The sequence below is a fragment of the Cheilinus undulatus genome, linkage group 22, assembly GCF_018320785.1.
Source record: "Cheilinus undulatus linkage group 22, ASM1832078v1, whole genome shotgun sequence".
Lineage (NCBI taxonomy): Eukaryota > Metazoa > Chordata > Actinopteri > Labriformes > Labridae > Cheilinus > Cheilinus undulatus.
Genome location: NC_054886.1, coordinates 16269172 through 16296022, shown reverse-complemented (window position 1 = coordinate 16296022; position 26851 = coordinate 16269172). Strand labels below are relative to the sequence as shown.

Sequence of the window (26851 nt, the reverse complement as noted above, 5' to 3'; positions counted from 1 at the left end):
TCCAAAGCCAAGCTTGACTCTAAGCAGAGCTCTTACGTGATACTGGATATTCCAATACCGCCCCACACGCAGATGTAAGCATGAAGCCAGCTGGAACCTGTTTTTCTGGAGAAAGAACTGGTGCTTGGCTAAGCACTGGCTCCGAACAAGCACTAGAACCAGCTTGGTTGATAAAACCATAATAGTTGCTGGGAATACAGAGACCTACACTGAGGTCTAAAGTGATGTAATGACGTGGCTCTGCAGCCAGCTCCAGCTGGGGGGAAAGGCAAACCATTTGGTTCTTAGATTGAACCAACTGCAAGCTGGCTCAATCTGTAGCCCCGCACCAGCCCTGGAACTGGCTTGATGGAAAAGGAGTAAAAGAGGGTAGTCTTGGTTTGACTCTAACCCCTTGCCCCTTTTTCTACATGTCACCCCTGCCCTGTTCTAGTGTCATACTCCCTCTGCTGTCCTATCTGCTGAAACTAATGCATATGTCCATAAAAGCCTAGAATGGAGAATGAAACACACAAAACAAAGTGCAGCTGTTGATTCCAAGAAGGAAGAGTCAAACTTCGAGCAGCGTTGGATGATTTTTCATGAAAAAAAATGTTTTTATGTCAGCAGAGAGGGCTTAAACCCCTAATGAAGTCATGAGAAGAGAGACAAATGGACAAAGATGGTGTCAAAGTTTGGTTCAGCTTCATTCAGATACACATCTTAATTTTTGTTCGCACTCACACACTCACACACAATCTTCCAAATGTCCCAGAAACCACCACCAACAAAAAAAGAATCCGACACAGTTTTAAAAAAATAGCGAAAAGTTCTTTGTACACTTACACATAACAACTGTTGACATGTTCCCAAACCCCGACATACAGCATTCACTCCCAAACAAAAGCATCAAGCTACAGTGGGTGCTTTTATAAAAACGTATGCTCACAGTAGTTCAAATAAAATGGCTCCTTTTCATAATAAATTAACAGTTAAAACAACCTTTACAAACAAACGTCCATGTCTTTTGCTTCACAAAGAAAATGTCCAGATAGTCGACTACAGCAGCTGATTTTTCTCCCGGCTCCGGCATAATTGTAAAGGGGGGGGGGGTTAAAGACAATCGTGGGTGGAAAAAAAACTCTCCTTCACCCACAAACACTCTCACACACATAGCTCATTGCCTTTCCTGCTGCCCCAAATTGCTGACCCCAAAGATGAGCCAACTAGAAAACCTCCTTGTAGAAATCAAGGGGAAAGAACATTAAAAGATTGCATGTTTGAAAATGAACTTTAGTTGTGGTTATTTAGCTATAGCCCCCCTTTTCCACTTGATTAACCTTCTTAATCATTTTTGCAGTGAGGTGGTTCTTTGATTGTTTTGTGAAGAGTTAAGCATCCAAAGGTGAAAAATTGGAGACAGGTTTTAAAAATCTTGAGACCAGCAAGTGTGCAACAAGAGGCAGAGCAGGACCGCAGAACTACAAGTAGAGCACTCAAATATTCCTTTTTTCTCTCAGAAATTAAGGAGGAGAGACTAGGAGGAGAGACAGATGAGAAAAAAACAAGGGATTTTTCTCCCATGATTCATTGCGGCTGGTTTTGGGAGCATGGTTGAAAGGAGTACAGAGAGATGTAGGGAGGTCACTAAGGAGAAGAGGAGGAGGGAGGAAGGCGAGCAGCAATTTGATGAGAGATTTTTTCATCTCTTGTCTACTTTACAGAAGTTTGTTTTTTTTTCCTTAAGATGAACAGCTTCAGAATTTTTTGGGACCCCAGGCGGACGCTTGCTTCGGCGCCACGCCTGTCCCGAAGGTGGGGAAATCCTCAGCGCTGCTCATGTCAGGCGCCTAGGACAGAAATGGATACAAGTTTTGTTTTTTTTAATCATACTTCCTCTGTATAATAATGTGTCTGGTGTGGTAACATAAAGGGTCAGTATCAGCATGTCAAACCTTGTTCCCTGCTGCATTCCAGGGGGCGTCTCGAACAACAAAGCCCTTAGCCGGACCCCCACTGCTATCATCCAGTCCTCCAGCTCCACCTCCTCCTCCGTATCGAGAAGGAGGCTTCATGTATGCTGCCAAAGTTTCTGTCTCTGTCACACTGAGCATCTGAGAGAAGAAGACTGCACTTAAAACAACTAGCTTGTTTGTTTTGTTGCACATTTGTAGTACTTAAATGTCTCACATCATCAAACAAATTTCAATATAACACAAAGATAACCTGAGTAAATACAAAATGCAGTTTTCAAATGACGATTTCATTTACTAAGGGAAGACAGCCGTCCAGACCTACCTGGGGAGAGAGAAAGTGATCACCCCCTATACCTAATAACTGGCTGTGCCACCCTTGGTAGCAACAACTGCAAGCAAGCATTTGTGAAAACTGTGGAGGAATTTTGGCACAGTCTTTTCTGCAGCTTTTTTTTAGTTAATTCAGCCACACTGGAGGGTTTTTTAACCTGTTTCAGGTCATGCCACAGCATCTTAGGGGGCACTCACACTAGGCCATCCGTACCATGCCGTTTTCTAACCGTGCTGAAGCCCATTTGACCCCTTCCCCCATCCCCTCTTTGGCCCGCACTCACAATGCTCAACGCATCCAGGCCTGAGCACGGATGTCACGCGCTGATGTCATCACAGCCTGTGTCCACAGCAGGATTAAATGTTCAGTTCAAAGATTTTTTTTTTAACCGTGACAAGAGCAATTTTAACCATCTGATGAGAGCTGGAGGTGAAAATGCCACAGGATTAATAAACGATGTTCCATTCAAACGTCAGCGATCAAGACCACAATTTCACTTCTTCTTGACATGAAATAGAATTAAAGTTAAATTAATTCAGTGGATGATAGTATGACATTATAATTTTATAACAAGAGAGGTTAAATCAGCTGTGACATTAACCCCTGCACACACTTGTCCGCATATTTAGCAGACTCTCTTTTACGCACAGAGGATGAAAGGTATTTGTTATCCTGTGAGCTGCTATTTGTGACTCAGTCAAGGGAAGAAGCTTTACCTCAGAGTCATTAAAGCCTGACTTTAATGAAACTGGTCAGAACTATGGACTGAACTGGGATCCATTAGAATAAGGTCATATGGAGCTGCGCAAAGTTAATTCTTCAGCTCTGATAAAATCTTTGTAACTTGTTGAAATAAAGTGAGACAAAATATATAGAGCTCTCTCTATCTATATAGAAGAAATCCTGCTGTCTCTGGCATGCAGCTGCTGCCTGGTGTGCTCTCTGCACTTTGAAGCGGGTCCTTTTGTTGTTAACTAACTTCTCGTCACATTCCTGTGTAGGGCCCCTCCATTTGCACCCATGCCATGCCTAGGCCCACCTTGTCCTTCCATGCCGGGGCCGCGAAGCGTGCTGCGCCCAAGCACGGAACGATTGCACTCACACTGGCCAAACGTTCCAGACTTTAGGCTGAAGCGGGCCCAGGCATGGTACGGATGGCCTAGTGTGAGTGCACCCTTATTCAGATTTAACTCCTTACTTTGACACTCAGAGGTGCTGTTATGTTTCGGATCATCGTCTTGGGGTCATGAACTCATGGTCGGACATTCTCCTTCAGGATTTTCTGGTACTGAATTCATGGTTCCATCAATAACGGCAAGTCGTCCAACTCCTAAAGCAGCAAGCAACCCCAGACCTTCACACTACCACCACCATGCTTGACTGATGGGATGATGTTCTTTTGATGAAATGCTGTTATTTTTACACCAGATGTAACAGGATGAACACCTTTAAAAAAGTTCAGGTTTTGTCTCATCAGTCCATATAATATTTTCCCAAAAGTCTTTGTGTTCTTTTTGGTCAACAGTGGTTTTGGCCTTGAAACTCTCCCATGGATGCCATTTTTTTCCCAGTCTCCTCCTTATTGTTGAATCATGAACACACTGACCTTAACTGAGTCATGTAAGTCCTGCAGGTCTTTAGATTGTTGTTCTGGATTCTTTTCTGACCTCCTGGATGAGATGTCAGTGCAGTTTTCTGCCTTTGTGAATAATGTCTCTCACCATGGTTAGGTGGAGTCTCAAAGCCTTGAAAATGGTTTTGTAACCTGACCAGATGTCAGGTAACCTTGTTACAAAACTGGCATGATGTGTTGCTCTCTGAGATCTTTAAGGCTACTTCCTGTTGTCAAACAGGTTCTATTTAAGTGATTTATTGATTCAACAGGTCTGGCAGTAATCAGGCCTGGGTGGAGCTAGAGAAATTGAAGGGCCAGGTAGGTTTTGATGTTTTTTCCCTAATAAATGAAATCATCATTTAAAAACTGCATTTTTTATTTACTCATATTCTCTTTTACTTTAATAAACTCTGTTTGAAATTCTCTCCGCTTATTTTCTGTTTTTTCTTCATAAATACATCTTTGTGAACTCACATATTCTTCCTCCAGGTTGAGGAGGTGGTCAATCGCATTGTCAACAGTCTCTGGAAGACCTGTAACTGTCACTTTGTCGGGCTCATCAGAGCCTGGCTGAGGGAACCGGATGTCCACCTGCACAAATCAACAAGAGGTATAAATGGAAGTAAAACTACAGGCCATTAAAAACATTCCTAAACATTAGCATTAACATACCTTAAACTCTTCCATTAGTTTGCGAATAGCTTTGCCACGAGCTCCAATGATGCGTGCGTGGGTCCTCGGGTCCAGGTGAACATCTTGGCTCACCATCTCCTGCAGCTCGGCCACCAGCTGCTGGATGGCCTGACGCGCTTCCTCCACATTACGCTCATACCCCGATATCACGATCAGATCCTGGAATAAAGTAAACAGTAAGAAAAGGGCAAAGGTTGTAGGAACAGCTCAAGGTATGCTATTTGAAGCGAAGTAAACAAGATACAGATTTTCAAAAAACACTTGCCTGCTGCTCGTCTCCTTTATCGGGGAACTGGATGCTGACATCGTGGTCCTTCCTGATCTGAGAGATAACCGCTCCCTTTCGTCCAATAATTTTGGGATGAAACTTCGGATCTACAGACATGGTGACCTTAAAACTGCGCAGAGCCTGAAGTAGAAACAGCAGAGGCTATAAATATTGTTTCAGTGTATCCTAATAACATAGCTGTGTAATCATTTTGATCAACTGTTTAAATTTGGGACATAGAGCACAACATGTTCTCCAATTTAAGTCATTTAATCAGAAAAAATCAAGGTTGTCTGGGTAGGACAACACTTTCTGGATCAACAAAAAGACTAAATATAATTCAGCCTGTTTACCCTATCCTCCTGCTCAGCCTGCAGTTCTTTGACCCTCTCGAGCAGACCCTGTTTGGCTCGCTCTACGTTAGCCGCCAGGCCTGTCACCTTTATCACATCAAGCTGTTTCTCTGGCTGCGGCACCCAGATGTTCACCTGCACAACACCCAAACAATGAATTAAAAGCTGCCATTATTTTTTCCCTGTTATACCAGGAAATCCAAACTTGCTCTACTTTTTCATCCACAGAACCAATGAAATATATCCAAACAAGGCAAATTATATAGAATATTTCGAAGTATGAAGAAGTCTTTTAGCCAGAGGATGGCAGCACAGAGCTAACCTCATATTCCTCCATCATCTTCCTGATCCCACTGCCCTTCTGTCCAATGATGTAGCGATGCAGCTCGTACGAAACTTCAACATCTTCCGTTATCGGCACCAATGCCTGATAAAAGGGAATATTAAAATATCACAAGATTTTAAAAAACTTCAGCACTCACTGTAATGCCATTTTCACAAATGCAACCTGAAATTTTCAAGAAATGTGCAAGGTAATCTACCCCGAATATTCCTGAACTGATTTCTCACAGCAGCATTCCTTACAGCAGGAAGTTGTTCTGCAGTTTGTGTGTGAGGTGAGGGGAAAAACTAGGGGGCAGGGAAACTTCAGGGTGAAAAATTGAAGCAGCTCACCTCAGAAAATTCAGGAAATTTTCCTTTGTGCAAGTGTGAGCAGGGCTTACGTGACATTAAATGTTTCTTACCAGCAGGGCTGCTTTTGCCAGTTCACACTTCTCTGCACGCCCAGCGATTGAGATGATGTCACACTTTCGTGGGATGAACTCCGCTTCTGGACTGACTTCACCGTTTTCCTGGGACGAAGTCTCCTGACCTGTAATTTAAGCAGGGATAAAGGACTGAGAAGAAACTTGGCTTAAAAAATACATACAATTAAATTTACTATTACTGATTTTTATTAGGTCAGAAAAATCTTAAATAATAGTAAAATTGAAGTGTAGATAAAGTCACAGCAGATATCAAAACTTTCACTTCTTGTGTGTTTTTTTTTCTCTAACCTGCAGCGCTGTCGTCCCTCTCAGGGAACTTGATCTGGACCTCATGTTCCCGGGTGATGTGCTGGATGCGGCAGCCTTTGGGCCCCATGATGGCCCGGTGGTAGCGCTGAGGGATCGCCACCTCCACGCTTACGTGGGACTCCTATGAGCAAGAGGGGAACGCTGGGTAACAACAGCACTGATGACAAGCACAGATCAAGTCAGAAAGGATTATATCCTCACCCTCTCTGTAGAGCTCTGATGCTGGTTAGTTTTTTTATTATCATAACAAAAATGCAGCTACTATCGGCAGCATTCAGTGACATTTAAACTAATTAAATGTACCAAAACTGATCAATGAGCAAGTTTATGAGAAAAATAAACTACATTTTCCTCCGTGGAGTCTCTTACCAGGTCCTCGATGATCTCCTGGATGCGTTTCTTGGCTGCCTCCACGCAGTCCTTCGCTCCCTTCAGAGTAACTCGCTGGCTGTTTGCTCCCGTACGAGGGAAGCTCACAGCGACCCCTCCATACTCCTCAGCGAGCTCCCGAAGCACCTGGCCTCTCCGACACACAAAGTGACGGTGGTGGCGGATATCTACAACCATGCTGTCCTCCACTACATCATCCTGGAAGTGTGAAAAGGAGTATGAACAATCTAATTTGAGATGAACTGTATTAAAATCAGATAAACAGCTCTGAAAGTGGATGGTATTTTGATTAAAAAATGTATTTCAGAATGGACGGAGAGCTTCAAAAAATAATTCAACTATACTTACCAGGTTTTTGACCAGACTTTCCAGCTCCTTCTGGGCCTGACGAACAGCTTCCTCCTTCCCAACAATGGTGATCAGCTCCTGCTCGCTGTCATCTGGCGACGGGAAAATTATACGAGCCCCCGTCCTGTCCCGCACACGGCGAATATTTGCCCCTCCACGGCCAATCAGGAACTTGTGGTACTCTGGTTTGGCCTGGAGCTCGGCTGTGAAATTGTTTACTTGCTGAAAATGACAAAAAGAAAGATCAGGACATTAATATCAATATTTGCCGGACTCATTTTTGGACAGTCTTCAGACTTCTCTTCCCCCACCTTCTCCTCAGCGAGCTGCAGCAGCTGTTTCTTGGCCTTCTCCACCTCTCCAGCAGGCCCTCTGATGGTGACCTTGTCCGAGCCGGAGCCCTCAGAGGGGAAATGGATGTGGACGCCGCCACAGTCCTCCATGATGGAGCGCACCAGGCAGCCCTTTGAGCCAATCAGGGAGTTGTGCAGCTTGGAGGGGATGGTGACCTCCGCCTCTTTGATGTTGGCCTGAAGGGAAAAACAAGGGAGAGACTAAGATACAAAACATCAGTCTGTCTTTTGCTAAATCCCTGCTGGATATTCAAATAAATATACAAAACTTATAATTTAACCAAAAATATCTTGGATCTTGTCTTTCAGTGATCAAGGTTGAGCAAGAGCAGAAAAATGAATTGGACACAAATGTAACAAAGGTTTTTGGCTGAAGCTTAAAAGAGATGTTGGTGAGTTGTTTGCAAACTTTAGCAGAGCTTTGAACCTCATCTCACAGTTGTCCTGAGGGACAGTTTAGTGTAGCCCATGTGCTCTTGTTTCATACTTAAAATTCAAGAAAGCAGACAACTGAGGGAATTCTGGCAAACACAAACTTTCAAACTTTGAATCAGGATTGTGCCACATACCTGATGTAGGTTACTATTCGTACACTGAGTATGAATCGAATGAAAGTGTGTGGTTTAGGACACGTCCAATGTGAAATGTCTCTTACGAGTTCTCTCTGGATGGCGAGGATCCGATCTTTGGCTGCCTCACAGTTGCTCTTCTTGCCTGTGATGACGATCATCTCAGAGTTGCTATTCTCTGTCGGCAGGTCGATCTTAGTGTTGGTCTCTTCACGGATCTGGTGGTATTAAAACTTCTGTTACTTTTAGCTCCTTTAACACAGGAAATAAAGCAAACTAAATTTAAATAATTGTACTAATGGTGCAAAACTTTCAGCATCACCTTTTTAATGTTGGCACCACCTTTTCCGATGATGTTTTTGTGAAACTGCTTAAAGATCGGTACTGAGAGCGAAAAGCTGTTCTCGATCTATGAGAAAAGAAAAGCTGCTGTAAAAAGATTGCAGAGTGACGGAGACTGAGAAAGAAGCCAAGACAGATGAGACTTTGATCGTACCAAATCAGCGATGATTTTCTGGAGGAACTTTGCACATTTCTCCACCTCGTTCTTCGGCCCTCTCAGCTGCACAATGTCACTCTTCTGTGCCGGGTCAGGGAAATTGATGATGACCTAAATGAAGAGGAGATAATGCTCGCCAAATTGAACAAGAAACAGATCAAAGCTGATCTTAAAATGATGAATAGAAGAGAGAAAGCTCTATTTTACCTCTGGGAACTTGTCTCTAACTTCTTTGATTTTTTCTCCTTTCTGGCCGATGATTGTCCGATGAAACTTCTGCTCCACGATCAGGTCTTTGGTGCGCTCATTTTCCTGGGAATGGGAAAGAAAAGTGTGAACAGGCCAGCTTCAGTGTTATGGACCACCCTATGCTTTGACCAATTCCTCACCATCCTCTGGACCATCTCAATGAGCTCTCTGCGCGCCAGCTGGACCCCTTTTGGGTCTCCCTCAATCCGGACCAGACCACTCCGCTCAGAGTCCTGTGGGATCCGTACTGAGACTTTGTACTGCTCCTTGATCCGGTTGACTGGAGATAACAGGAGGTTGGAAAACAATGAAAAAACACAGATTTGTGGATCGAACACTTTGTAAGGTTAAACTTTAAAAGTTTCTGATCTCAGCTGTTATTAAAACACATAAATTAAGATTATAGTGAATCTCTGACTGCCTTTAAAGGCTCACAATAATCAGCCAGATTCATCTTACACCCCACCAAAAGTCAGACTAAATCAGGTGGAGTATTAATAGGATGATTAAGCGTACAAATATCCAAACATTTCATCAGATGTGAGGGTAAAAACTAAATCAGTGAGACTCACTGTTGGCTCCGTTCTTTCCGATGAGGTGTCTGTGGAAACGCTGGTCGATGATGACTTCAGTGTAGTCCATCCTTACCAGCTGCAGAGAGATTAAGATTTATCACTGCATTTTAATCACCAGTGATATTAATCATTAAAGCTGATTCTCTATTTCTAAGGTGTATTTACTTAACTGTATGTCCTTGTTTTTGTTTCATTTGTTTCATTTGATTTTATCTTTCAATTTGTTTAGAAAGTTGAGCTGCTGCTACAAATGAGGAGGAAATTTTTAGCCCATTATGACATTTTTAAGTATCATTTAAGTAGTAATTTTCCAAACATTCTAGTGTTATTTTGGATGCTTACATTATTTTAATTTGCACACAGAAACAAAATTATTTTACAAAAATAAAAAAAACTACCAGGGTCAAAATTCTAAACCCCTTGATGCTAATAGCCTATTGTGTCTCCTTGTTGCTGGAAGTTTCAGATGCGTCTCCTGAGGAATCCCAGCCCATTCTTCTTTGGCCAATCTCTCAGGCTCCTCTTCTAGCATGAATCTTGTTTTGGTTCAGATTTCCATCCAGAGTTGCATTAACTTTTCATCAAGATCTTGTATTGATAATAGGAGAGTCAGACCGCTGTGCAAAGTCTTCTCCCACACATCCCAAAGATTCTCAATGGGGTTAAGTCTGGACTCTGTGTGTGTAAATGATGTTTCATGCTCCCTGACCCACTCTTTCACAATTTGAGACAGACGAGTCCTGGCGTTGTCATCTTGGAATATGCCCGTGCCATCAGGGAAGAAAAAATTATTGAAACATTATTATTCACCGGGAGGCTCTTAACTATTTGCCTAATTAAATCCAGGTGATGACTTTTTTTTTTTTTTTTTTAAGATTTATTTTTGGGCATTTTTGTGCCTTCATTAGATAGAGGAGAATGGACAGTGGACAGAGTCGGAAACAGGGTCAAGAGTGGGGAAGAGACATGCGGTAAAGGGCCCCAGGCCGGATTCGAACCTGGGCCACCCACGTACACGGGGAGTGCCTTAAACCACTAGGTCACCTGCTCCCCGATGACCGTTTTTTTTTTGGATGGACAGTGTATATCACCCTTCAACATGACACAGACTGACATTACATCTTTATTTATTTATCACTTGAATCTTCTAATTCTTTTTACTTTAATATCAGAATTTATATGTATGACTCTAATCTTAATACTATGACAGTGTATCATGTAACATCCATTAATGATGTCTTTTATGGTGGGGTGTGAACCTGCTCAGAGTAAACTCAAAGCCACTGTTCTGAAACCAAAACCTCAGAGTTTCTCATCTGAGGGTAGATCAACTTAGAGCTTGGGGTTCTACTCAGAGTTTGTTGAACCATTTTCTTGAAATGGGCTTATGGCTGGATATTGTTTCTTAGTTTTCCTTTTCTATTGTTTGTGTATGAGAGAGAGAGAGAGAGAGAGAGAGAGAGAGAGAGAGAGAGAGAGAGAGAGAGAGAGAGTCCTCACCAGGTCCTTGATGATCTCTTGTATCTGAGCCTGAGCCTGCTCCACCTCCTCCGTCGGCCCCTCCAGGCTGATGCGCTCCTCCCCATCTGTAAACTCAATGTGAACCTGCACGCCCACACACAAACAAAGATGGAAAAATGACATTGTGACCTCTGCTGTTCTGCTTTTAAGCAAATAAAACATCAGTCCATGCTACAAGTTTACTCTAATGCTGCCTTTACCTTTAGATTTCACACTTCTTTAACTCCAGCAGTATTTATTTACCACTTTATGTTGTTTTTTCTTTTAATATTTTTCTTATCCCTGGTGTTATGATCTTCTCTCCCTCTCCTCTTACCCGGGGCAGCTGTTGTGTGATCCGTCCGATGTTCTGCCCTTTTTTGCCGATGATGAAGCGATGCAGCCAGGCTGGAGCAGTCACCTCCACCACCATCACACTCTTAGCCTTCATGGGATCAAGGGTGCAATAAAGAAGCAGTAAATAACTGTGACAAATGAAAAGCTGCACATACAAGTTACAATAGAGCTGTAATTCACCAACACAGACTCACAGGATTGATGTTAGCATGAAGGAATTTTCCATCTTAACTCTTACAGCTCATGCACTTCCAGCCTCTTCCTCCCCGCTCACCTTTGCGTACACCTGTGTAAGCGCCGGCCCCAGCTTGTCGGGCTCCCCCCTGAGGATGATGGTCTCTGAGCCAGAGTCCAGAGGAGGCATCTCTACAGACACGCCCGTGGTCTCCAGGATCTCCTGCAGAGTGTTTCCCTTTGGACCAATGATGTATTTATGCTGAGACTTCTTCACCTCCACAGAGATGGTTGTGGTCTTCCTCTTCTGCAGGGAGAAAGTTAGAAAAGATGAGTGGAGGTAAAGGACGTAATAAAAGACAGTAAGGGAGAGAGCAGGTAAAGAAGAACTGAGCAGGGGAAGAGGAAGGAGGTTGTAACAAGGAGGAAAATGACAGATCGAAAAGCAAGAAAACAACAGAGAAAATTTGTTTCTGTACATATGCCACTAAACGACATTAGCATTCTCATCCTGTTGTTCTCACGGGAAATCCAATTTTCTCTCCACGTTATCTCCGGCTCGCCTATCACCTGTTTCATCTGGTAAACACACGCTAAGTTGCTCTTCCCCTCCATCTTTCATCCATCCATCTTTTGTTGTGCACTCGTGTTGAGAATGCAAATTTGAAACCTCAGTTTCACAAACAAACTGTGTCAAAAAGCGGAATTAAATGGACCAAGAGTAGGCATGAACACATCTACAACCGCAAAATGTTTGACAAGCAGCAGGTAGGAACCCAAACAAACAAGTGAAACAAGTGTTTAATCACATGTTTGACCCATTTTCAGTGATGTATATGATGGTATTACGACTGGATTTACTTAGATTATTTACCTTTATGTCTTGCAATGCCTACAAAAATATCTGTGGACATTTGTAAACAAGTATTCCTTGAAGTTTGGATTTTAAAAAAATTAAAAATCAAACAGACTTTTAGAACAGCGGTTCTCAACTGGTCAGGCATCAACACCCACCGCCACCTCCATATGAGGAATTGAAAACCAAAGTTTTAAAAATGTAAAGTCACTCAAATTTATTTCATGAAAAATTGGATCCTAAAATTAAAGAAAATTGGTTTAACAAACAGACAGGATGGATCAAACATTTTAACAAAGCCCATTATTTCAAAGGGGCAAGCATGTACACATTTTCTTTTACTCCACTTACAGAGACAACATGATTATTTGGTAATTTCTTGAGGAATATCCTAAGTATCTTGGGGAAATTATTTTTTTTATATCTAAGAAAAAGTTCTGGGAATAAGTTGAACTTTTGAGAAAAGGCAAAGATATACTTGTCATCACAGGAAAAGCTAAAAAAAAAATATGGATGTACTGTATGTCTACTTTGGGTCTGTACATCATAAACTTTAGCAACATTTTTTTCCTGGCACAACTTCACGACCCACTTTTGGGTTCCAAACCACCAGTTCAGAACAACTGCTGTTATCACAGCAGTTGTTCTGAACTGGTGGTTTTATTCAAACATTTTACCGTACAGATCTGAATAAATCTTCCTTTTCCTTAAATGCACCTTTGCCATAACCTGACACGCCAGATGGATTTGTTTCACACATCCAGCTGGTAAAACACTAATAGACAGCATTTGGGAAAGGGCAGAGCCTTTGAAAACAAACAAATAAACAAAAAAACTCAGGGGGTGATTGGATGAACGTTCTGTCTGTTACATCTTTACGGGCCAATCAGAGCAACAAAACACGTGATGTAGCCGCTAGCAAGGTGCGCCCCTATCAAGGAGTAAGCTCCATAGAGAACTGAATAATGCATCCATGGCAACTGTAGACATGTCAGTATACGACTTTTCTTGTTTTTGAAAAGAAATCAACTTACTGCTGTTCTTTGTTCTTCTTTTAACGAAGAAATGTCGTCAAGTTCTGATAAAACTGACGCTATAGCAGCACCCACACTAAGCTCTTCCACTATAAACGCACCAGCCTCTTGTTGCTGCTTGCTTACGTCACGACTCTGCCGTACCCGAAAGTACTGCCCCTCGTCGCTGATTGGTCCTGTCACTTTCTGCAAGGTTACCTTTGCCAGGGAATCATCTCAGAAAAGCTTGAAATCCAAGAGTGATCGCATCTGCATTTGAGTGAAATAAACTACGGGACTAAAAAGCAGGAGATTAGATCAAATGAGTCAGCAATGTAAAAGAAGTGATCTGTGGCTGAGGAGTAAAGTGGTCGAATGTGAGGCTGGTGTTGTGTTCCTACTGACTTTAAGCCAGCGAACTCGCTCTGTGAATGCAGGAGCTGTAGTTTACCTACTTGTAAACAGATTCTTCACTAGGGTTGGGTTTTGGTTGTTTTTTCCGATACTGGTGCTGAATTATGACTTTTTAAACAGTGCCTACACGACGCCTGAATCACTACTTTAGGAGAAAAAAGTCTGTTAAAAGTTGGCTGTAGAATAAAAAGCTGACATTGAGTGTAATAAACCACAAATAATAAATCAACATCTTTTGTTATTTTTACATTAAAATAATGCAAAACTGTTTAGTAGTTTTGTTTTTGGGGTGGGCATTTCAAGACAGCTCACATAAGAGATGGAGCAGCTTACTTTAAAAACGGAGGCATAAACCACAGCAGTATCAAACACTCACTGCAGTTTCAGTTGCAAGAAAAAGTATGTGAACCCTTTGGGATTTCTTGGATTTCCTATAAAAAACACACACCAGTCTTGAGTTCGCTGTTCTCAAGAAGCATTGCCTGATGTGAACCATGCCTCACACAAAAGAGCTCTCAGAAGACCTACGATCAAGAATTGCTGACTTTCATTAAGCTGGAAAGGGTTACAAAAGTATCTCTAAAAGCCTTGATTTTCATGTGTCCACAGTAAGACAGACTGTCTACAAATGGAGAAGGTTCAGCACTGTTGCTACTCTCCCTAGGCGTGGTCGTCCTGTAAAGATGACTGCAAGAACACAGCACAGAATGCTCAATGAGGTTAAGAAAAATCCTAGAGTGTCAGCTAAAGACTTACATAAATCTCTGGCACATGCTAACATTTGTGTTGACAAATCTACAATAAGTAAAACATTAAACAAGAATGGAGTTCATGGGAGAACACCACGGAGGAAGCCACTGCTGTTCAAAAAAAACCCATTGCTGCACGTTTAAAGTTTACAAAAGAGCACCTGGATGTTCCACAGCACTACTGGCAAAATATTCTGTGGACAGAGGAAACGAGAATTGAGTTGTTTGGAAGGAAAACCCAACGCTATGTGTGGAGAAAAAAAGGCACAGCACACCAACATCAAAACCTCCTCCCAACTGTGTAATATGGTGGAGGGGTCATCGTGGTTTGGGGCTGCTTTGCTGCCTCAGGGCCTGGACGGATTGCTGTCACTGACGGAAAAATAAATTCCCACGTTTATCAAGACATTTTGCAGGAAAACTTAAGACCATCTGCCAACTGAAGCTCAACAGAGGATGGGTGATGCAACAGGACAACGACCCAAAGCATAGAAGTAAATCAACAACAGAATGGCTTCAACAGAAGAAAATACGCCTTCTGGAGTGGCCCAGTCAGAGTCCTGACCTCAACCCAATTGAGATGCTGTGGCATGACCTCAAGAGAGTGATGCACACCAGACATCCCAAGAATATTGCTGAACTGAAACAGTTTTGTGAAGAGGAATGGTCCAAAATTTCTCCTGACCGTTGTGCAGGTCTGACCTGCAACTACAGGAAACGTTTGGTTGAGGTTATTGCTGCCAAAGGAGGGTCAACCAGTCATTAAATCAAAAGGTTCACATACTTTTTCTACTCTGCACTGTGAACGTTTACATGCTTTGTTCAATAAAAACATGAAAACATATCTTTTTTTTTTTTTTTTTTTGCTGTATTAGTTTAAGCAGACTGTTTGTCTACTGTTGTGACTTAGATGAAGATCAGAACACATTTTATGACCAATTTATGCAGAAATCCAAGAAATCCCAAAGGGTTCACATACTTTTTCTTGCAACTGTACATCACATGTTTTAATATTAATCTCTAGCAACACTCGCAGCAGATAATCGCTTTAAAGACAATGAAACATTTCAAATGAACAACGAACTTGAGCTTACTGTGTACAAACTAAAGACCAGCGGACACACCTTGTCATCGTAGATGGCTCGTATGCGGCTGAGCGCCATCGCCACGGCCTCTTTCTCCCCCGTGATAACGATCTCGTCCTTGGGCAGGCTCGGTGGTGGGATGCTGATGCGGGCGCCTGTCTCCTGGCTCAACTCCTGCACCAGGCGGTTGTGGGCGCCGGCAATGAAGGGGTGGAAAGCTTTTTCCAGGGAGAGACGCTCCACCGCACGCTTGTCCTGGAGAGCAGGGGAAAGAGGATTCAGTTGATGAGGTTAAATCCTTCTATGAGACTGTTGTATTAGTGGTAATAGGAGGGGAGCATTAATAATTAACTTTTCCTTAAGCTGATATTAGAATAATCTAAAAGCACTTTACTAAACTTTCTACCTGTTCAGCAGAGATCAGAAGGATCTCATGGCGAGCCTTCTCGATGCCCTCTTTGGTGCCGGTGATGCGGATGTTGGCGCTTGGGTCGTCAGGTCGTGGAATAGCGATCTTGGTGGCGGTCTTCAGCTCCAGCTCCTGTAGCTTCTCGCCGTTCTTACCGATGACAAAACGATGATGCTCCTTGGGGATGGCAACTGTAGCAGAGGCCTAGAGAAGTAGGAGGAAGAAAATACACAAATAATTAGATCAGGGACAATTTCCTGGGTTAACCTGACTTTATTAGCCTCATGTGGATTTTAAATGTATGTTAAGGTTCGGCTAGATCCACAAAAATCTGATATCTTATGGCAGAATAAAGCAGCAGAGGGAACATGGAAAAACGAAGGGTAGGCAGTGGATATAGAGCAATAACATTGGATTAATGAATTTGGAATAAATGAAAGATTAATTGAAACAGATAAAATCAAGAAAATTGAAAATAAATTGTACACTAAAAGCCGCATTAGAAATAACTTAAGCAGATAACTGATTGTCCTGTTTTTACCAAGAAAACTTTCTGAAGTAAATTTAACATAAACAGTAAAATATGAACGTTTTTAGTCAGTAAACATCAACAAAAGCATTCGTCCTTGCAGACAGGACATCCTGCATTATTGTATCAATAACTGCAGCTCAGCTAAACAGGTGGACCTGGGTGCACCGACTGAAGTGGAAATCAGCATGTTTGCTGCTGAACAGTTGCCCTCGGGGAGCTGACGGTCCTTTTTTAGCTCAACTTTATGTCCTAAAACAGCCTGAAAAGAAAAGATTGTTTAAGCTGCAGCCAGAGCACAGCTGTCCCCAGATTCTTTGAGTTATCCTCCAAAATAAACCAATGTGAAAGAAGTTTGTGACAATGGAAAAAAAAACAATAATGACAATATAGCAAAAGATAGTCCCATTGCTGCTCTATTCATCAGTATAAATGCTGACCCAAACCTTTTTTTCCAGTGGTATTCACTCCCAAACAACAAGCCTATGTGGGAAATCTCTTTTTAGATTGCAGTCATCAGAAATAGTTTATGATGTAACAGAATAGCGGACTGTGAAATCCTTAAAAATAAAGCTCTTTCAAGAGCAGCACAAAATGTGCCCGAACTCTAAGTCAGTCAGATTGTGGTCATTTTAATCTTCGACTTGTTTAAAAGTTCAAATCAAAGCAAACTTACATCATGGAAACTTTTGAGGATTCATTTGTAACCAAGTTTGTAGCTAACTCAATGTTTCTGAATAATAGTTTTATTAATTTTACAGTTTATTTTAGCTTCTTTTATGCTATTTTTTCTGTCATTTATATTGGTATATTTGGAACATGAGGTATGCTTATTAAATAATGAGACTGCGCTTATTAGGGTAAAAACCAAGTGATTCACAGTCAGAGTGAGTATTTTATATTAAAGGCTAGTTATTCATGCACAACTTTTTTAAGTTTCCAAGAAGTGACATCTTTAGTTTACTTCTAGCTACTGATTGAAGTGCACGTGTTTTTGCTAAATCGTCAAAAATGATTAGCTTACAAGGTGAGCAATGCATTAACTTAACTTTTTGTTGAAATTCAACGAAACAGCAGCTAAATCTTTTGGTATATTCACTGTGGTGTATGGGGTACACTGCAGGTCACGTGCACATGTTTGAACTGCACAAAAGATTTTATTAGGGCAGAGAGGATGTCCAAGACCATGAATGTCCCATACACATCAAAAACTTATGAAAACATTCAACAAATTGAACAAATCATCAGAAATGGTCGACAACTCAGTTTAAGAATGAAAGCAGAAATGGCCTCAAATGATAAAGAGAATATTGGAGAAAATTCGATCACAGAATTAGATTCATTTTTTAAGTAGCCATACCTTGCATAACATGACTAAACCTCACTTTTTATAGTGTAAATGCAGTTATTATTTCATCAAATCTTTTGAAGCTATTACATTGTTTAGAATAACTTGATTCTTGTGCATTTATTCTTTCATATATTTCTGACTGTATTTAAGAAAAATAAAGGAGTGAGCTTGAAGTCGGTTACTTCTTAATTTGGGCTAACAAATGATTACATTTTCTAATCTTGATTGATCTCAGAATTTCCAAAGTTAATCGTAATAATTCTCCATTTTTGGGGAAGAGGGGGTCATATTTCAGAATTTAGTATTTAGTTTAATATCAGATTTTTGTGCTGTCTTAAACTCAGGGTAATTGAATTCCTGTTTGGATACAGGCCTGCTTTTATTTTGAAAGAAAATAAGGAAGTTTGGGTAGACGGTAATGACATGAACTTAACCAGGGTAAAAGGAACTTGTTATGGAATGAAAAGGAAATGAGTGACAGTAAAGTGTTTGATAACACTTTTAAAATGAGAAATTTAGGTGCAGTGGTGGACTTATTTTACATTGCTGTGGCTGTAAGGAAATCCTGTAGTGTGTAAAGGAACAATAAAGCATGCCATTAATGTGATTTAAAAAAAAATGCACTGTTTCTAGAACTCAGTCTCTTTGGGATTAATGAATTAATGCTGACAGCTCCTTTTCTAGTATACATAATAATATTTAACCATACTTTTAACACTGATAGAGCTGGAGAGTAATTGTACATGTTTATTGATTAGGTTGATGAGACTGCGGGACACCAGGGAAGGAAACACAAGAATGTAACTATTATAAGACAAACTCAAGAAAACACAAAAATAATACAGTATCCTTCTTCACAAAGGTTAAATGACTATTAAGTTCACCTGCGTCTGCAGACGAGCTACAATCTCCTTGCGAGCCTTCATTACAGAGTCCAGTTTTCCAGTGACCATGATGGACAGACCCTGGTCTTTAGCCAGCGACAGCTCGATGTGAGCCCCCGTCCTCTGCATGATGTCCAGGCAGACTTTGGCCTCCTCACCCTCCCCAAACTGGCTGTTGTCCTTGTAGCGCCGCTCCTCCAGGGGCACGTGGAACACCTACAGAGACATACACACAGCAGGTTTAGATTTCAGGTTTATTAGAATACATCTGCTGTCAAATATTCATTCATTTTTAGTTTTAAATCAATATTTGATGCTTATTAGTTTTAACATAATCAGATAACATGCTAGTTTTCTAATCAAATTAGCTTGTGTATATTTTATAAGGTATAACGTATTATGTATAGTTTCCTGACCTGGGTAATGACAGAGGCTTTGATGGGCCTGATCTTACTCCCCCACGCTGAAGCTGGCTCCCCTGCCTTGTCCCCCGGTGCCCCTTTCTCCGGCAGTGGAGGGAAGGCCTCCAGGTAGGTGGGGATGTAGGCCTCATCCTCCGGGACGCAGCCTGAAGCACAAAGACAAGATAAATAAGGCAAAGGTGGAGGCAGAAAACAGAGAGCGTGCATGGATGGAGGGGAATATTAAGATTAAGAAGAGACAGAATCACGGAGTCAAATGTAAAACATGAAATAAAAAATTTGCAAATATGTGGATGCAGTTTATATAAAACAAGACTATCCCCAATATCATATTCATTTTTTTCAGCTTCGAAGCTGTTTGCCAGCGTTAACCTTTCTCTTAAGTTTCTCAAAAGCAGAGTCGAGCTCAGTTGTTCTTCACTGAACTCAGACATTTCTGTACAAGCAGAAAAATTCTTCTTTGTTATGTACTTATGTGATTTTAAAGTGTCCAACAGTGCTGTAGTGCTGTTAGGAATCATTTGTCAAGGGTGCATGTCTCTCATCCTGATTCCCAAAACGGTTATGCAGCTTTTGTTCCAACTTAACTTACATCTAATGTATAAAACACTTGCCAAAGGTAAAATGCATCCTTATCTGTGCTGGTGTGGCTTGTGTGTAGTCAAATGAACCCTTATGCAGTCATTAGGGAAAAAGGAGGCCCCTTTCTATGCAAATCTAAATAGAAAGAGGCAAATCTGCCTCAATGTATCGATAACAACCAAGTTAGAATGAAACAAATTCCCTCCTGTGAGTTGGTGGTCAATGCGCCGCAATAGATGTAATGCAAACTCTCCCTTAATAAGGAAAAAAAATCTGCCTTTATATGATTTTAAATAAATGATCTGTATATAAAGTAGGGGTGCACCGATCGATCGGCCAAGATCGGTATCGGCGCTGATTTCCTTAATTTTAGGAGATCAGCGATCGGCCGATCCTTGTAAATAAGATTGGTGGATAAGATCGGTTTCATATGCCTCTACTTACTAAAATGTGAAAAATGAAAGACTAAAGGAACTGATATAATTTAGTAGTTTGGACAGTAATGCTTTAAACTTTTCATTTATATTTGAGAGAACTACCTCATGTGCAGTTAAAACAACAAGTTTGTATTGTTTCACAGGTATTGTTCAGTGTTATTCAATAAAATAAGATTGGAACATTGAAGGCGTATGCTGTCAGTAATAAAAAAATTGGTATCTGCAAAAATCAGAATCGGCAGGTCAGGCTTTTTAAAGATCAGTGATCGGTGATCGGCCAGAAAATTGCAATCGGTGCACCCCTAACATAAAGCTTATCAATATTACTTTGACATTTATACTGTTAATATAACTGAGGTTAAATCAGCGCAAGGCTGTCAGCAGCTCAACACTTCACCCACATATGCAAGACCCCATCCTTCAGTTCCCCTTGCTTGCTCCACTCAGGGAGGAAGCTTTGTTTTAGCTGGTGAAACTCATATCACACTATCAGGCACCAAAACAAAGCATGAAAAAGCTTCCCCTCTCCTATTAGTTTATCATGTTGATGCTGACAAAACCGTTCTCCAGCAGCAAGAGAAAACAGCTCTGCAAAGAGTAGAGGTGCAGCCAGCTTCTCTTTACATTTAGACCCAAAACAAGAGCAGACTGCACCGAGCTAGTCAGCCTGTTTGTGCAAGATTAACATTAGAGCTGTATGCTTTGTCAATTAAATTTTGAGGCGGATAGCAAGGGCAAATATTGCACAATTTTAAGAGTTATTTGCAGCAATTTGCTTCATTTCCCAGGCAAGTTTTCTGAACCAATCAGCCTGTAGCAAAGTCACATGGGCATGTAAGTTAAAGAAATAAGAAATTAAACATAAAAATGACATTTTGGAGGGGAATTTTAAGTCACCACTATGAAGGTGGACAACAAAAAGATCTAAACATGTTCAGAAATATGTGGTGTAGATCTAATTTATCCATTAAATCATAAGTTTGTTTTGTAATTAAAATGTTGAAATTGACACATCCAAAACAAGATTAAACACCCTTTGTAATTCTTTTGAGAAATAAAAAACACTTTTAAGACAGAAAGTAATTTTAGAAAAATTCACTGAATTTTGACATAATTGATGAGAATTACCAACATTTAACCTTACAGCCTAAAAAGTAAAGCTATAAAGGATCAAGGCATCAAGCACGGCTAGGACAGAAAAGAGAAACTCCGGCCGGGTTTATCTGCCCCATCCGTGACAAACCAGCTTGGGCTACTGAGGTGAAACCAGTCTAATGAAAGTGAAGTCAGGTAAGTGGATGATGGGCTGATGTTACCTGTAATCTCCTGGTCCTTGAGGCCGCTGCGATGCTCCGCAAAGCTCTCCGGGGTCAACACTGCCACTGAGCTCATGGTTCAAGACTTGTTCCGCTATTCCACTGAGACAGAGAAGAGGAGGAAGAACAAGAATAAATCAAACTTTATGAGGACAGAGGAGGACTGGCTGTGTCTGCAGGAATATATTACATTTAAGACAATAACAGAATTTTAAAAAAAGCTTGGCTGAAACAGTTTCTGTTGTTGTACTGCTGTATATTTTCTCCTCACAGGCCCCTGAAGATTGATGCCACCTCTGTGGCATTGCTACATTGCACCCATGCTGCAAGTTACACCTGAGATGCTCCAATTAACACTTGAGCGGCCTCAGACAAACACAGGGTGCTGCAAAGCCTGAGGGAGAGGGTTATAACGAGTCGCACACAGTTGGGAATGTACGGGACTAAAAACAACTGCTACTGCTGCTGCTGCTGCTGCTGACATTCCTTGTGATACAGAAACACAGGATCTTCTCTGAGCATTTTTTAAAATCCTTGAGCTGCTTTCCTGACTGTGCAGGTTTTGTGAACACACAGACGATCTTGTGATTAAGGGAGGAAATTGGATTTTTTATGGCAACTAACTGCAGCAGCAGCAACAAAGTGAAACCATTAGGATGGTTAAAAAAGTGCACATTTACGAGAGCATCATAAAAATGTTCTTTAATTAATAGTCTACGTAGGAAATCTTTTTTTATCTTGTCTTGTTTTCTTGCTTACTTACAAGGTTTAAACATTTAATTTTTTAAAAGTAGTCAAGCTTTAAGACATTTTTGACTGATTTTTTTTCTTCATGCCTTCTGTGTGTGATGCATCTGTCTGAGCGCAGCAATGACTTTATTTATCATCAAAGATCTGTGCTTTTTGTTTTCAAAGATGTGAAACCTTCCAAACCCCCTTTAAAAAATGCAAAAAAATGAGCATGAGCCAGTCTTTTGGGAAATATGGCAGGATAAGGAAACAATACACATAAGCACTGACGTCCATGCTTACCTGCAAAAGGTCGATTGCCAGAGAGTCCGTCCAGTTAGCGGCTACCGTAGGCGCTTCAGTGTGAGTGTGTGTTTCAGCTCCTGAACGCACAGGACAGGGAAGAGGAAAAAATATATAAGAGGCTGAAAGTAAACACCCTAAATCAAAAACTCTACAGCACAGAGGCTGGGTTAATACTGTAAACACCCACACTGCACTGCACCGTATACTGTCCGGATGTGATTCACTCTCCTCCTTTCTCCTCACCCTCTCCCCTCCTTACATCGACCCTCCTTTTCAGGACAATAAAGAGCAAATGTCACCATAATGACTGAACTGTAACTACACCTGGAAGAGCCCACGTCATCCAGAGCTTAAAGAGTGACTGAAACCCATGACAGAAACCGCTACCTTTGAAATTATGAATGCCAGACTAAATAAAAGCTTAAATAGCCAAACACAGGAAGCATTTATGGCTTAAATCAGGAACTAAACATGTTAGCAAGGGTACAGGGCAATGTTAGGAGTTCCAGGATGTCTCTCCTTTCCGTTTTCTTTGTACCATCTACTGATTAGGAACACTTCAGAATGTATTATTTGTTTTATTTATGCCTGTCTTGTTGTTGATGATGCAAAAATAATAAAAATTTAAATTACAGGGCTTGGTGGACTGGTGGTTATTCTGCTCCCCCAGCACAGATGCTTTTATCCTCTAAGTGAGTGGCCGAGGCTCAAAACAAACCAGTAGCTTCTTTCCCACGTCAGTCCTGATTCTCTCTATCTCTCTCTGTATCCTGTCTCTCCAACAGAAGGTATAAAAGCCCAAAAAAACAAATTAAAAAGAAAAAAAATTAAAATACATCAGCTACAATCAGTCAATTAAAACTCATCAACACTGCCAAAAAGATGCTGAATAAGTGCACATAGAGTTGAGGAAAACTAGCATGGAGTGATGCAAAAATATTGAAAATTTCTGATTGGTTGACCAGTGCAATAATATGCATGGAGTCTTAGGATTTAAGATATTTCCCTCAGCTAGACATCATACACTTCAGTGAAAAATGGGGCAAGCTGATGGGAACTGAATATTAGAGATGCTGGGAAAATCGGCTCACATCAGAAGTTTAAATATTAATTTGTATGATTCTAAATTGCTTCTGGGTTTAAAAAAAAAAAAGTAGCTAGACTAAATACACATGTTAAAAACCTGCATTTTCAACAGCAGACAGTTTGAGCACAGCAAATCTACAGTTAGTATTTTTCTCTGTGCACCGTCTCCACCCTCAGCAGATGTGAGGCTTGTTATCTGCACTGTTAGCATTAGCAGCGCTAGCTCTTTGTGCCTGTAAGGTTTATGGTGTTGTGTCCACTATGTCAACACCTGCTCCCCTTCAGCACCGTTAGAGTGAAGGCTGTAGATTTATGATGCCCTTTTTCATACTTTACTTGCTAAAGCCCACACACTGCATTCATATCCAATTATTTTGCAATTTAAGCACAAATTAAGTTTATTTAAACCAGATTATTTAAACCAGTTCTCAACTGGTCTAGCATCAGCAATCACCACCATCTCCTTAATGGCAAACTGCCACCCAAAGTTTGCGCAATTATCAATCATAACTGCTTTTGATGAAAAATGGTGCAGTTTGGATCAGAGATGTAACAAACAGTGTAATGAAGCAAAGGGACTGAGACATATCCTTCAAAATAAAAGCACATCACAGAATTTTTTTGGCTCAGTTTTGCTAGACCCACTTTTGGGTCCTGACCCATCAGTTGAGAACCAGTGATGTAAACAACCTTAAAGCTACCTAAGAAGAGACACTGCATATCATTTTAGTTAGAAATGTTACTATCATCTAGGCACATTTACCCCCATACAGTATTTGTGTTTTTATTTGAAGTGAGCTCAGGAAATATTGCTACTCTTGTACCTTTAAAATGTGTCTGACATCAATAGTGTCCTAGCAGAATTAAGACCATGATAAGGACCTTATCTCTTAGCTCAGTGGGGGCCAGCACCCCTTTGGGAAGGGTGAGGTTCTCAGAGGGGGCACAGGGCCTTGTCTGCTCTAATATCATCAAAGCTAGACACACATATTATATATATATTTATTGATTATCATGATTATAAATTCTCTGGTGATTAGGGCTCAATAGAATCTGTTGCATTCTGAGAAATACATTGAAATTTCTGGGTTTCAAAAAGTTGTTAATACATGAGATAAAATTGGATATTTTCTGTTTAAATTTGTCTTGAATTTTGACATCATAAACGCAAAAATGTCAAGTTTTTAAAGCCATGCACTTATGATATTATACAGTCATAAATTTACAAGAACCCAAACTGAAAACAGTGTTTGTATAGCCCTAGTTTACAGAAATGTCCCTTCTGAGTCCAGATGAAAATGATAATGCGATGATTCTCTAAAAAAATCCACTTTCTCTTTGTTATTTTAGAGTGTCCTTACTATGCCATCGTATGACGAATAGCTTATACATAGATCTTTTGGTTAGAACAAGTGCATGTAGGCTTATTATATTGGCATTTTGTCAATGAAAACAATACAAATCTATGTTTAATTTTTCCCAGTATAAGACCTTAGTTTGTCTTGCACACAAATTGAAGGGGTCTGATAAGAAAACATATTTTATCAAGAAGCTTTACAGTGGAATAAATGAATGAATGAATGATAAAATGTCTGTTTTACAGCGTGCTGTTGATTCTTTGTGGCAGCAGTTTTAAACAATATAAATAACAGAAAATGTAGCTCTATACAGACACACCTGTACGCTAGCTGGTCATGTAGAAGCATCAGTCTTTATTTCAATCTGTTTCAACAACTAAATACTCCAGCTTATAACTTAAACAGTTAGAACAGAAAAATGCTACATTGTTACAACAGCACTCATCCTCTCTGCCCTCATACCCCAAACAGCTTCAGCAGGAGGCTCTTCAGCATCAGTCTGGTTCTGCTGGAGGGTTTTCCCTTGCCACTGTTACTTTGCTGAGTGCTTAGAGCTCCGTGGATAAATGTTGGTCTCTTTAACAAAAAGTATGATTTAGACTTGCTCTTGTAATATCTCTGGGGGTTGCTTTGTTAGATATATGAATAGATTGCTGCATCTGCTAACCAAGTAAAGCCATGTGGTTTCAACACAATGTGAAACCACATGATTTAGGTTAAAATTCAAAGCTACATTTCGTTGTAAATGTAGAGGTGTTTTCCCACAATTTTAAATGCATGTCAATGTTGCAGTCCAAAATCAAGCAATATAGATAATCTTTGCCGTTCTTCTGCTATTGTGGATCCTGACCTGCTTCTATAATATCTCCCAACAATTCAATGAAAGAAAATCGTCAGAACTACAAAGAAAGGAGAGAAACAAAGAGGACTCACTCACTACCACACATATACATGCTTACTTGGCTACGGCTATGACTATTAATAGCACTGAGTAGTATTTTTTTCAGTATCTAAATGAAATATAATGAGCGAAATTAATCCATCCCTGCTAGCTAACCATTCCGCTAATCGCGTCTCTCCCTATCCGAGCAGCGTCTTTAGTGCTAGCTTCAGGATGCGCTGCATGGCTGGTCCAGCTAGCTTGGAGGCTATGTTAACCTCTGCTAACGCAGGCGAGCAAATGCTGTGGGAAAATATACAAGTTAGCATGGTTTGTAGAGCTAGCACACATCGCTGTACCCCGACCTCAGCCGCGGGATGATTAGGCGCAAGGACTTTCTGATAATCGGCTAAAAAAAACACAAGCCAGGCAGACAGATAACCCGCTCCAGCTCGCAAGCTCCGGGGGCGCTAACCCTGCTAACCCTGACTGCTTCTCGTTTAAGACTGACCGTTTTGCAAATGCCATAACAAAAGTCTGGCTTGACCTATATTGCTTGCATTTAGAGAAAAAACGGGGCTAAAACAAATAAAGAAAACGTACCTTTCAGAGAGAAAATGTAGCAGAGGCTGTGTGTTTGACAGGTGATGGTGTAAACACAGATGTGATTGGTCTAGGAGCATTTCCTCTGCCGGCGGAGGCATACAAGCGTGCACTGCGACTCACCGAGTATAAAGGAAATGCCGCAGTATCTATGCGCAACAGGAGCATCCTAGTTAAATAGATCCACGTAACTTTGGACTTCATAAACTCCCTTTGCTCTGATATTCCGCATTAAAATGCTCAAGTGTTACTTCCTGGATAGTTACTGGTAATCAAAATATTTTTATCAAGCTATCTGCCGTTATGACGTGTCACATCCATCAAACTGACCGGGTCTACTTCTCATTCATAATGGCACGTCTGCTCTACAGGAGTCAGCTCATCTGTCTTTCTCAAAAAGAAAAAAAGATAGGATTTTAAGTAATAATTTTCACATCAAAATTCAACAATGATGAGACAGAAGTATCGAAAATTTAAGAATGGCGAGATAGGAGTATCGGGTTGGAAGTATAATAATATTTTAAAAAGTAGGAA

At 40.8% G+C, this 26851-nt stretch overlaps 1 protein-coding gene across 2 annotated transcripts; it reads right to left on the bottom strand.

Moving 5' to 3' along the window:
- Positions 1–614: 614 nt before the first annotated feature.
- On the bottom strand, positions 615–26438 carry hdlbpb (high density lipoprotein binding protein b). 2 transcript variants are annotated; one of them, XM_041779890.1, is made up of 28 exons: positions 26318–26438; positions 22388–22467; positions 21356–21457; positions 19015–19166; positions 18599–18814; positions 15832–16038; positions 15465–15680; positions 11409–11615; positions 11115–11222; positions 10778–10882; positions 9275–9353; positions 8843–8982; positions 8661–8765; positions 8451–8564; positions 8277–8363; positions 8041–8172; positions 7344–7562; positions 7033–7254; positions 6664–6882; positions 6274–6415; positions 5962–6089; positions 5538–5642; positions 5216–5350; positions 4860–5003; positions 4574–4753; positions 4376–4492; positions 1935–2093; positions 616–1829 (listed from the first exon to the last, which is right to left on the bottom strand). In XM_041779890.1, the coding sequence occupies exons 3-28, from the start codon at positions 21429–21431 to the stop codon at positions 1737–1739; spliced, it is 3807 nt and encodes a 1268-aa protein (XP_041635824.1). In that variant the 5' UTR covers positions 21432–21457; positions 22388–22467; positions 26318–26438; the 3' UTR covers positions 616–1736. The 2 variants fall into 2 exon arrangements, with proteins under 2 accessions (XP_041635825.1, XP_041635824.1); XM_041779891.1 differs by lacking the exons at positions 5216–5350; positions 5538–5642 and having other exon boundaries at positions 615–1829.
- Positions 26439–26851: the final 413 nt, after the last annotated feature.